General features: G+C 40.4%; 1 protein-coding gene across 4 annotated transcripts in view; it reads left to right on the forward strand.

The window, feature by feature from the left end:
• Positions 1-12,989, forward strand: part of Atp13a5 (ATPase 13A5) — a 102,351-nt gene that overhangs the window by 53,306 nt on the left and 36,056 nt on the right. For all 4 annotated transcript variants that reach the window (XM_010624089.2, XM_033762569.1, XM_033762570.1 and 1 more), the window contains 4 exons: positions 5,039-5,163; positions 5,980-6,140; positions 8,561-8,686; positions 10,100-10,179. In XM_010624089.2, coding sequence (XP_010622391.1) covers positions 5,039-5,163; positions 5,980-6,140; positions 8,561-8,686; positions 10,100-10,179 — 492 coding nt within the window. The remainder of the gene's footprint in view (positions 1-5,038; positions 5,164-5,979; positions 6,141-8,560; positions 8,687-10,099; positions 10,180-12,989) is intronic.

Below are 12,989 nucleotides of genomic sequence, written 5' to 3' on the forward strand. Positions count from 1 at the left end.
AAGATGGCATCTGGGGCTTCAGATAGGCTAATATCATCCTCTGGCCTGCACTACATCATGCCCACCTTAGTCTTACCTCTCATCCCACAAGAACCAACCGACTCTCTTGCTCTGAAATGACGGGGCTGACTTACTTGGGTGTCCCACACATAAACAGGCTGAGAGAAAGAGACAGTTGAAAAATTGAAAGACTCCCCGAATACTTTAGATTAGTAATTTGGCGGGGGTGAGTTTGGGAAAGAGACTCAACAGTGTTCCTCCCCCAGGTCTGCAGAGGTAATGAGTACAAATTGATTCTTTATAAGAAATAAAATGCAATATTCTTAATTACATTAAGTGGACAAATCATCTTCATTAGAGAATAATCTATACACCATCTTTTTTCTTCCAATGTTCTTCAGCTTTTAAAATTTGTTTTCAATTTAACCGTGACAAAGGAGTAGAGAAATACTGTGGCAAATTAAATAGCTGAAAATCAGTGTATTACTAATGTTTGATGTATTTGATATATGTTGCTGATAGATTTGCATTTATATATAATTGGCCCCTGTAGTATCTTCAGTAAGATACTGACATTCTTGCTTTAAAATTCTTGCTTGCAACCTAATTCTACCTAAAATGATAGTAGTCATTTCCCCATCTTCATTCTGCATCTGTCTTTCCATCCTCAAACTGTTGGACTGGATGATCTCTTGGGAAACTTAAGGCACAACATTTTAATATTTGAAATGGAATCACACAGCTTGATTTGAAATATGTTAACGACATTCTCAGATTTTACATTCCAGGCGTGAGCTGTTCTTAAGCAAGCATAAAGGCCTATACCTTGTAGGACTGTATAATTTTTCAAACACGCATTTGAATAACAAATGTCAAAGTTGTGTGTGAGGAAAAGATTGATGTAGCTACTGGTGGAACATAAGCCATCACCCAGCGGCCATACGCAAATACAGCTGTGTTCTCATTGAAGCACCACTAGCGAAATAGACATTGTTATAAATGTAACAAAATAATAAAATGGGTTCCAACCACCACAAGTTTTTCGCAAGGACTGTCAGGAGCCCCCTGTGCTTCTTAGCATTTAGTTAATATTTTCAAATAGGTTAAAAGGATAGATTTTGATTTTTATTGGAATCAAATTATATTTAGTGAAGTTTTCCAATTAAGAAAATAGAAAACCTCTAAAAGCTAAAAGTAATGAAAAGGGAAGTAAAAGAATTTCTTTGAAGTAATTTGGAATCCATTTTCATCTAAAACTAAAAGGCAGAAGAAATACTTCATCAGGAATTTCACTTTCATTGCTTTAGCAAATTTCTATGGACCTTTACTGTGAATTAAATGATCAAGTGAAAACCTTGCTCTCCAGAATTTTGTATTCCCAATGGGGAAAATAGATGATAAAGTAAAATCTATGGAATATCGTGCAGTTGGTTTTTCTGAAATGTCCTGCAGGAAAATGATGGAACAGGTTAAGGGAGTTTTTAAAAAAGCAGAAAGTACTGTTTGGCATGAGGTGACAAAGTAAGTCCTTGACGGAGATCTGAGTAAAATAAGAGCGAGGCATGTAGACTTCCTTAGGATGAACATTGCAGGGGACAGCGTCGGTGACTACAAAGGCCTCAACCCCGCAATGCTGAGAAGCTGTGGAGAAGCAAGAGGCCAGAGTGCCAGGAGCAGTGCATGCTGGGAAAAGCCGTAAACTAGAAGCAGAAGCATTGGTCTCTTTTTGCTTTTGTTGTCTATGTTTTTAATGTCATATTCAAGAAACCATTGCAAACTGTGGCCAAAGCCAAAGTCAAGAAAACTCTCCCCTATGGTTTCCTCTAGGAACTTCACAGTTTTGAGGCTTATGCTTAAGACTTTAATTGAATTCCGGTTGATTTTTGTGTACAGTGTGAGATGAAGGTCTTGTTTCATTTCTGTTTGAGGTTATGAAACTAAAAATCTTCTGCACAGCCAAGAAAACTATCCAATATTGAACAGCAACCTATAGGATGGGAGAAAATATTGGCAAAACATTTACCTTTTCATATTCAAAATGTATAAGCAACACAATTCAATAGCAGAAGTAAATATATAAGTAAAAATGAGCCAGGGAGTTTAATGCACATTTCCTTAAATAAAACATACAAATGGCCAACAGGTGTTTGAAAAGGGACCCAACTTCACTAATTAGCACTCATATGCAAGTCAAAACCATAATGAGATCACCTCATGCCTATTAGGATGGTAGTCTTAAAAAAAAAAGAAAAAAATGAGGCTGAGGATGGAGCTTAGTGGTGGAACATTTGCCTGGCCTGTGTGAGGTCATGGCTTCAATCCTTAGTACTGGAAAAACAAGATAACAAGTCTGAGGATACGGAAAAACTTATGTACTTATGTAGTGGGAGTATAAAATGGTGCAACTTCTATAAAATATAGTGTGGGTGGTCTTCACACAGTTAAAAATAGAATGACTATGTCATCTAGCTACTCCACAATCCTACTTCCAGGTATCTATCCAAAAGAATTCAAGTCAAAATGTCAAAGGGGCCATCTGTACTCTCATGTTCTTTGCAGCCTTATTTACAAGAGCCAAGACACATAAAGAGATTAAATGGCTACCCGTGGATGAATAGATTTAAAAAATGTAATGTAGGGGCTGGGGATTTAGATCAGTGGTTCTGCTGCCTGCCTTGTAAGCGCAAGGACCCGAGTTCAATCCCCAGTACCAAAAAACAAAACAAAACAACCAAAAAATGTAACGTACACATGCAAAGATGTCCTCCATGTTCCTCCATGTTGTTTCACATGGCAGATTTCTTTCTCTTCTAAGAGTATCATGCTAAATGAAATACATGTCATAGAGAAATACTGCATGATCCCACACACACAAAGCGCCTGGATAGCCACACTCAGCAGGAGAAGTAGAATCGTTATTACCAAGGGTGAAGAGGAGAGGGAAGTGGGAAGTTGTTTAATGGACATAAAGTTTTATTTATGCGAGTAGCATAAGTTCTAGAGATTTTTAATACTGTGTTGTACACTTAAAATTTTGTTAAGGGGGTAGATCTCCAATGTTCTGGTCTCAGAGCAAAACGAAACACAATGTAAAGTCAAGAGCAGAAAGTTACAAGAAATGTGTGGAGGTTATGGATGTATTTGTTATTTTGATGACAGTGTGTGTGGGTATTGTCAAAGTGTCCACATTCAATTGCACACCAATTGCACATCAATAAACTATTTAAAGAAATACAATTTCTATGAATGTAACAAAGTAAACAATGAACCAGTTGGAAGAATTTTGGTCTTCCTTTTGGTTTAGTTAGCAGTAATCCAATTTATAAAAGGAAATAATAAAGTAATATGATGGGAAGAGTCTTTTAAAAACTCCCAAGTTACAGTAGATTTTTTTTATAGCATTCTCTATCTTGCTAAGACAGGATTGATACTTGATTATTGGAATACTCACCCAAGTACTTACTTCAAAGTATAATTGAAATAGATGGTCAATATTTAAATTTAAAAATTTATTGCAGTGAGACAAATTGCTACTAATCCCCTTCTGAATACTACTTTTCCCTTTGAGCACATTTCTTTCATCATCTTGCCACTTTCAGAAGCAGTTCTGGAAGTCTTTTTTGGTGGGTGTCTTCATGGGGTGTCATCAAAAATACATTGAACGCTGCTGCTGAGTGTCACCCAATGGAAAAGCAGTCTTGTGAAAACATTATGCTTTGTCCAGATCCAACTTATTTACCGGATCTGCTACTGTGTGATTTGTAGCTCCTTCCCCAACTCGAAATGACCGTGAAAATGGAACATTTTTGATCGGTTTGGGACATCAAGGCAGCCACGATAGGGCAATTAAAGACACTCATGAAGGAAGACTTCCAAAATTGCTTCAGAAGATGGCAAGAATGATGGGATGAGTGTGTTAGAAGTGAGGGAGATAAATGGCACTGTGTCTTGCAATAACTTAAAAAAATTAAATGTTCACCATATTTTCAATCATACTTGTATAACACCTAAAATACAAGTGTCCAACATTTGGTTTGCCTGGGCTGCATTGAGTAAAGAAAAATTGTCTTGGTAAAGGTACAAGATCCCAATGATGAATGTAACTGTATTGTATACCTAAAAAGTACCAATAAACTCAATGGAAAAAGAAAAAGAAAAATTGTCTTGGGCCACGGTGTGTGTGTGTGTGTGTGTGTGTGTGTGTGTGTGTGTATAATAGATCTATTATCCACATAGATATATACATAACAAAACTTTCTTTTAAAATAATTTTTTATTATAACAGAAAAAAAGATAACATAAACAATTGTTTGACCATGTCTTTGTGACTCTAATACAGTAATATCTGGTTTGATGGAAGTGATTGCAGTTCTTGGTTAATTTTTAAGATGCTCCTCAGAAGGTTTTGATCCAGTTTTATTCTCTATGGGCTCCGTCTTTGAAACTCGTTCTTCACAAATGTACGTGCTGCCAAAAGGCGATGTCATGACCAAGGCGTGATTGTGAAGGGCAATGTTTTTCTCTGGGACTATTGGTCTTACAAAATTGTGATAGAGATACTATCAAACTTTGATTTGAATGCCTGACTTCAACTCTATATGTTGAGAAACTGAATAAGTAAGCAACGTTCACTTTTCTTGTACTAGTGGTTATGTATGTGATCGTTACAACGTCATAAGCAAAATACTACTTGATACATTTTTGTACTTCCTGTACTAAAGCAACCAAAAAAAATTTAACTCACTAAATCATGTTTCAAAATAGCACAAGCCCAAGTTTAATGCTTAAGTAAGAAAAGGTGCATGTCTGCTTAATACAATAACATCTGTCTCCACAGGGGGGTGGTAGAGACAGGCTACTGGTTTTCATTAGAAGCACGGGGATTCTTTTTCATTTAACATGTGTAAGTACGATATCAACATTAATAAAATGTAGAAAGAAGTTTTAGGAAGAAGTAAGGTTAACTGTCAAGAATACGTGGCTACCCTTCAATATTATTTTATTTTATTATTATTATTTTCTTCTCCTGAATGCATAGGGAGAAAGCAGAGTCAGAGTTAACATTTCTGGGACTTCTCATCATGGAGAATCGCTTGAAAAAGGAAACCAAGCCGGTTTTGAGGGAACTAAGTGCGGCCCACATCAGGACTGTGATGATTACAGGTATGCTTTTTTCTGGAGGCCTGACAGGTTCATTGTGTTCTACCCTTTAAAACAAACAAACAAACAAACAAACAAAAAACCAAAAAGGAGTACGCACCCACACACAAAGATTCACGAGCCGAGTGAGCTCATGTGACCAAGGCAGAAAGAAAATGTCCTGCTGTTGAGTTTGTTATCCCATAGGGCTGTTAACTTGTAGGTCCTGTGGCAGGATTAGAAGCTTTGGAGGTACGGACCACATCTCCCCTCTGCCTAATGCCTGCCCTCCTACCTGGGATTTACACGCAGCAGCTGGAATGTTGAGAACAGATGCGTTGTCCTGAAGAATCCCCGTGAAATCTCTGTAAAGGCTATGAGCTTTGAATGACAGTGCTCAGAGCAAAAGGGCCAGGTGTGGTACAAGCTCACCAAACCCAGGCATAGCCTGGCCTCAGTCTAAGTGTTTTTTCTCTGGTTGACTGGGATAAAGGTCCTGAGAGTGGCTTCCTGCTATCCGACGGCAATCATATTATGTTCACAACTATGAGGGTCAGTCACTCATAAACTGCTTGAATAATTCTTCATTCATTTGTGCTTGTTTTGAAAATATACAATGGGTCAGACCTGATGTTGATCATCATGGAAAAGAGATGTGAACATAGTGTTTGCCCACTAGGGGCAGACAGCCTTGGGCAGAGGGGAAGATAAATAGTTATAAAGTAGGAACAGATGAACATGCCCAAAGAGCACCAAGTAAGAGTGGAGAAGGTAAGCTCAATTCTGGTTGGCTCCTAAGAGATTTGCACTTAAAACAATCAGAGTTTCTTTACCTTTTAGGTGACAATCTTCAAACAGCTATTACTGTTGCAAAGAATTCTGAAATGATTCCTCTGGGCAGCCAGGTGATCATTGTTGAAGCCAATGAACCGGAAGAGAGTTCTGCTGCTTCTGTGACCTGGCAGCTGGTAGAGAAGCAAGAGACTGGACCAGGGAAGGATGTGAGCAAACATTAGGATTTTCTTCCACAAGCCTGGGCTGAGAGACTAAGGCCCTGGCACTGCACAGCCTTCTCTGCTGTAGAAGTCATCCCAGTAATAATCCCTCACATCTGTCCGGAGTGTTCAGTTTGCAAAGCACTTCCGGTGCCACTCCTCAGCCCTGCCTGCACCTCAGAATCACCTGAAGTGGTCTCAAATCTCCTAATCCAGGCAGTGCCAATTAAATCAGAACCTCTGGGCTGTGAGTCCACGTGAGCCCATCTTCCAGGGATTCCAATGTACAGGAAGGCTGAGAGCTGCTGATTTATTCCCATAGTTCCCATTGATCCTCACAATGACCCTATGTAGTTGGGCAGGCTCTTCATTTTACAGAACAGAAAACAGACTCAGAGAAGTAAGCTTGCCAAGACAGAAGCTGATGAGTTGCAGAGCAGAAACCAGATCTAGGTCTGTTTAATTCCATACAAATCCATGGGCATTTAGATTGCTCTGAGCCTGTGACATGAAGTCGACAGGCTTCTCTAGTGATGCAGTAGCTCTTTCATGTGATGAGAATGGGCCGGAGCCTGACATCCATCACTAAAGGTGGTGTCTTTGCTTTTGAATGACTTCAGAGAGATGGCCCTCCAGGTGAAGAAGTACAAAAACGCCCCTTACTCCGAGTCGAACTGCCTTTCAGATCATTAAATATGGAGTGCACCTTTGTGCAGTACACAGACTTCACAGCTATGTGGAGAGGCCCTCTTCATGCCTGGGGAAGAGGTGGGTCAGTTTGATTCAAACCTATAGCACACGGGCTATGAAATGTAACTGCACTCATGGGCAGTCCACTTTCCTTTCCCTTCTCTGTCTCTCTTAGACAGAAGCTATCTTTTTCTCAATAAATTTTCCTACTCTTAAGAAAAAAAAAAAAAGAAAGATAACAGCACTCTACACTTTCAACCGATTTCTGGTGCTAACGTCCCAGGCAGTCCACCTGTGCTGGCTTCAGTGCCTGCTGCCTAGAGTTCACTGCTGTATTACTCAGGGCCTTTGCTAACTCTAACAGAGCCCAGCCTCACTACTCACTGATGAGTTTAATACCTTTACTGAAGATCTGGTTGTTCCCGGGAGAAATTCACTAGCAGACTCAGCCTCTTCTTATTCCTCTCTGACCACCACACCTCCTCCCCCACCTTCCTGGCACAAGCAGAAAGGGACTCCTGCCTATGTCTTTAGAGCATATCTTTTGTCAGTTGTACTCAATTGGAAGAGGAAGTGTGAGTCTTTACCTTGCCTCTAAATTCAGTAGAGCAGATTTGTTTCGTCTAAACACAGTGTTTTCCTTGAGGCGAATTTCACTAATAAATAAAATGTTCTCCCTCCTATGCTACTTGAATTTAGTATCCTATACGCATGTAAGGCCCTCTGAGAAAGACTGCGTGAAAAACCATAATCAGCGAGGGACACAGTTCCCATCAGTCGCTTCCTCCCTGTGATGGTTAAGCTTCATGGTAAACTTGACTGTCTTGGGGACTTCCTAGAGGATAAGTAAAGTACACTTGTGGGTGTGTGTTGGGTCATGGAGGCATCTATCTGAGTGCTGGCTCCTTATTCTTTGTCTGTTTTGCTTCCCAGCTACCATTAACTGGGCATCTTTGCTCCACCATGTCCCTCTGCCATGATTTTTCTGCTTTGGAAACAATTAAGAATGGACTAAATCCCCTGAAACCATGAGCCAAACAAAACCTCTCCTCCTTTAAGTTTTGGGTGTTGACCACTGTGCCCTAGAGACATGAAAAGTGACTGCAGCACTCCCCAGCTTGGAGCCAGGTGGGGCTATGAAAGAGCAGAGAGCAAAACCTACAGGTGGAAGATAGGAGAGGAGGAGTAGTGTAGGGGTAATAGGACAGAGGGCACAAAAGAATGGGGCAACGTGAAACGTGTTTTGGTAGAACCAGAAAAGAGGTCAAATCTCAGGTGCAGAAAGAAGTCAGGCTCTGTCAAAAAAGAATCTGCCTACTTTGCAGGGAAGACAAGGAACAAAAGGATGGCAAGAGATCTTAGGAAACAGAAGGCTGTGTGAAGAGCAGAAGGACGGAATGGAAGAATGTTTTCTTTCTTTCTCATAATTACGAAGTGGTACATTGGGCTGTTTTTTTTCCAGTAGACTGACATCACAAGCTTGATTCCCAGGAAAGGATCCTAAGTAGCAACCATGTTGTCATTACCATGTATCACTCATTCACGACATTGGGGGAATGGAGGAAGATTTGGGTATCTTCTTCTCGTGGGCCAGGGTTCCATGAGCAAATTTCACATTTTGCCTGTGCTGCCTTTCCCTTTGCCATGCAGCTTGAACACATTTCCTTCCATGAAACATGGGAAAGCAGAGACATTCCTGAAGAGCTCATGTAGAAATGATGCCCTTTTGATTTTAGGAAACCTACATTAATATTGGAAACAGCTCATTACCTGATGGGGGAAGAGGGAGCTGTTACCATTTTGCAATGACTGGGAAATCGTACCAAGTGATATTTCAGCATTTCAACAGCTTGCTTCCAAAAGTAAGTACTGGAGAAATGAAGCGTTTTGTTTTGCTTTGCACATTAGTGAGGCAAAATAGAAGAGGATAATGAGAATGATCATCGCTGAAATTGTCTTAGACTTACAGTGGTGCTCCTTACCCTTTCTGGAACCAGGGACTGGTTTTATGGAAGCCAATTTTTTCACAGATGGAGTGGGTGGAGGTGGGTTCAGAATGACTGAAGTCCATTATATATACTTTGCATTTTATTTCTATTATCATTACATTGGAGTCCTTTGAGGAGCTCACAACCTACACCCCTTGCCTGCACAGTTCACTGTAGGATTTGTGCTCCTGTGAGAATCTAACGTCACCCCTGATATGACAGGAGGTGGTGGGAAAGCTGTAAAAACAGACAAAGCTTCCTTCTCTTGCTCATCTACCCTTCACTCACCTTCTGCTGTGCAACCTGCTTTCTGGCTGGGGACCCCTGAGGTAGAGGATAAATACCCTAGAAGGGCAGTGCTCTCATAGGAGGCTCCTGGTCCCACCTACATCTCCCTGGTCCTGCATAGTCACATGGCCTTCCCTTCAGAGTTTGCATTATTTTGTCCCATCTCAGCCTCCATTCTTTATTCCTTCCCACCTAGAGAATGGCTTCAAAAATGCTACCTGCTTTGAGGGTCAGCCTCTCTCTCTGAAAGCCACCATTTCATGTCAGGCTGAGCTGTATTACCCTTCTGCCTGGATTCATAAATTACAGCAGGAGGATAAAAGGCCCCATGGTTTATTTTCAAAACCATTTGTTATCTTGTCCTCCCTGTGTCCTATTTTTAAAATAGTGCCGTATGGGGTTGTGCTGTCAATGTGGAGGTGATAAAGGGAGCTCAGGTGAGAGAAGCAACCATCTGTTAGTGGTGTCTTAAACATTGTCAACTTACTAGTCAAGGACTTTAGATTCTACACCCCAGGAGCTTTGAGAGAGGCTCTTCGTACAGCTCCTCATTGTAGGGATGGGAAACAGAGACTTAGAGAGGTTAACTCACTTGCCTGATGTTTGCACTGCTAGTTGGGACATAGCTGAGAACAGAATCTTGTTTCTCAACTTCTGATTTTTGCTGTTTTCTCTGCCTGTGCTGCAACTATGGAGACAGTGTGTAGGGAGAGGCACTTTTATTCCTATGCTCTGTTGCTCTGCAGTTATTATTATTAATTAGAGGTCACCTCCCTTTGGAAAAATGGTCTGGAAAAAGTAATAGAGTTGTGATGGAGGGTTTAAAGTGAAAGTTCAATATCTAAGCATGAAATCCCTTATTTCCCTTTGCTGACATTAGGTCTAATGACATACCACCCAATGCTATATTAAATCAGTGCCCTGAAATGATTTTCCAGAACTTCTATGTTTATAAAGTTCTTCTCCCTAATCTTATTACAATCTTATTTTTCTCTTTAGATTCTGCTGAATGGAACCATTTTTGCAAGAATGTCTCCGGGGCAGAAATCAAGTCTAGTTGAAGAATTTCAGAAATTAAAGTAGGTGGTATGGCATGATAAGAGAATACATTTGTTATCTGTTGCTGAACAACAGGTTTCCCCTATCCTTAGCAGCTTAGAGTGACACTGTTTATTATTTCACATTTCTGGGGCTCAGGAGCCCAGGTGGGGCTCAGCTAAGTCTCTGGCTTGGGGTCTCTCACAGGGTGGTCATCAGGCGTCAGCCAGGACTGCAGTCATCTCAGGGCTTCATGGGGGCCAGGTCTGACACAAGCTTTACTCACATGTCAGCTGGCTTCAGTTTCTTGGGAGCAGTTGGAAAGGAGCCTCAGATGTTCACTGGCTGTTGGATGAAGTCGATCTCAGTGCCTTGACACATGAGCCCTTACATAAGAAAGGTCGTAACACGGCAGCTGGCTTTCCTAAGAGTGAGTTAGCAACAAGAAGTGGGGAAGGGGGACATAGTCGGCGGGAGCTGGTTTTCATGCCCTAATCTCAGAAGTGACAAGTGATAGCCCATCAGTTTGCTGCCTTCTCTTCATTAGAGGCAGGTGTCCAGGTCCAGCTCCCACACACGAGGGAGCGGACTTCACAATGAAGACAGTATGAGAGACTGCAGATCACTGAGGTCATTTTGGAAGCTGTGTACCCCAGAAAGAATTCATTTTGTGGCCCATAAAGCATATCTTAGAGGAAGATCTCCTGCTTAGATGTGGAGGAAAGAAATTGTGTGTGTGTTTGTGGGTGGGGGGCTGCAAACTCAGAATGGGAAAAATGGGAAACTGTGTGCATGACAACAGCCTGGAGTTATCAGGCTGGCCCACTCGGAAGTGTGTAAGCTGGACATTTCCAGCTCTCTTGGCAAGAAGGGAAATGGCACCAGGCATGGATTAGATATGGAGGCCGAAGTCAAAGAAACGTCCTTTCTTATCTCCTTCAGAGCCACGGCTGACCAAGTCACAGAAGAGTGAAACTATGCTTTAATAGTTCAATAGAGAAGAGATGCAGTCATTACTTTCTGGGAGTTTTATAGTCTCTGCCCTGCAGATTTCAAAAAGGAATAAAGAGATGAAATTTTAGGCAACTGCTGATAAGTAATAGGTGAAAGCAGGAGAATTTTACCAGTGTGTTTTGTTGTCCAAACATTCATAAGGAAAGTCTCCAACACTGCCTATTAACTCACATAATGCTTTCAGGTTAACTAACCCGTGTCACTCACCTGGCCATTGCATGATATTGGCTGAAGAAAGTAATTTGCCTGTCTCTGAGAAATGCTGTCAACTGAAATGCTTAATTCTGAAAAGCTATTTTGGCCTAAAGCAAAATTAACTCAGGAAGACACATGCTGCCTCAGTAGGAGCTGTCTTCTTAATTTCCCTGCTTTCCTTTTTGCACTTTTACAGTGGACAAAGTGCGTAAGGCTGCCTGGATTCTTTTTATGAGTAGAAGATGAAAGAATCCTGGTGTGTCATCGAGGCCAAATATGCATTTTCTGCAACTGTAGGGAGTCACGACGCATTCATGCAAATATTGATAGGATGATTTTCATCTGTAGTAGTCTAATATTAGGTCAAATCATATAAACTTCTCTACATTTGGCCATTTTTGACCTATGAAAAGGGTCCTTTTTTAGTAATAAGAATAAGCTGTGAGAAATTTAATTTTCCACCTATTGATTTTGTGGTTATTTTATTAATACATGTTTGCAGTACATAATATTTACATTTCTTTTTTCTTTTTTAATCTTTATTAAGTTTATTAGTACACTTTAGGTATACAGCACAGTTATATTCATCTTGTTCCTTTACATGACAGATCTTGGCTCTTCTTTTTCCCCATTCCTCAGCCCTCCTTCAGCCCCTCCATCCTTCCCTGTTTACAAAGATATTGTTCCCATGTTTTTCCTTTTCACATATTTTTTTCTTTTTCCTTTTTACCTTTCCCCTACCCCTTATTTATACTTTTAGTTTTTCACACCAGGGAAACTATTCAGTATTTACACATGCAACTTATTACTTTAACTTAAGAGTATGACCTCAATGTGCATCCACTTAGCTATGAATATCTCTAGTTTATCATTCTTTATGGCTGAGTAAATCTCCATTTTATTTTTTTTAAAAAACACATCTTTTTAATCCAGTCTCCAGTTGATGGACAGTTAGGCTGTTTCCAAATTTTAGCTATTACAAACTGTGCCACTATAAACATGGGTGTGGATATATTGCTGTGGTGTGATTCTTTTATTTCTTTTGGGAAGATACCAGCAAAGGAATACCTGGATCAAATGGGACTTCTAATCCTAGTTGTTTCAGGTATCTCCATATTGATTTCTATAGTGTTTACACCAGTCTGCACTCCCAACAATAATGCAGAAGGGTTCCTATCTCCCCACAACCCCACCAGCATTTGTTATTGGTTGATTTCTTGATAGCAGCCATTCTTACTGGGGTGAGATGGAATCCCAGTGTTGTTTTCATCTGCATCTCTTGAATGACCAGTGATGTTGAACTTATTTTCATATGTTAATTTGCTGCTTTTACTTCTTTGTCTGAGTAATGTCTGTTCATTTCAGATGTCCATTTCTGAACTGGGTCTTTACATTTGGGAGGTCTGATATTTTTGAGTTCTTTATATATTCTACATAGTAGATCTTGTTTGAGGAATGGCTGGTAAAGGTTTTTTTTTCCCCACATTGTGGGTTGTCTCTCAGTTATCAAAATATGGCCATTTTCAGTATATTCATTCTTCCTGTCAGGGAACAAGGGATGCCATTCTGTTTTGTTATATCCTCTTCAATCTTTTTTCAGAGTGTTGTAGTTCTCAATGTAGAGGCCTTTTGTTTCCATTGT

This window comes from Fukomys damarensis, unplaced genomic scaffold, assembly GCF_012274545.1.
Source record: "Fukomys damarensis isolate Sample0158 unplaced genomic scaffold, DMR_v1.0_HiC HiC_scaffold_12, whole genome shotgun sequence".
Taxonomy (NCBI): domain Eukaryota; kingdom Metazoa; phylum Chordata; class Mammalia; order Rodentia; family Bathyergidae; genus Fukomys; species Fukomys damarensis.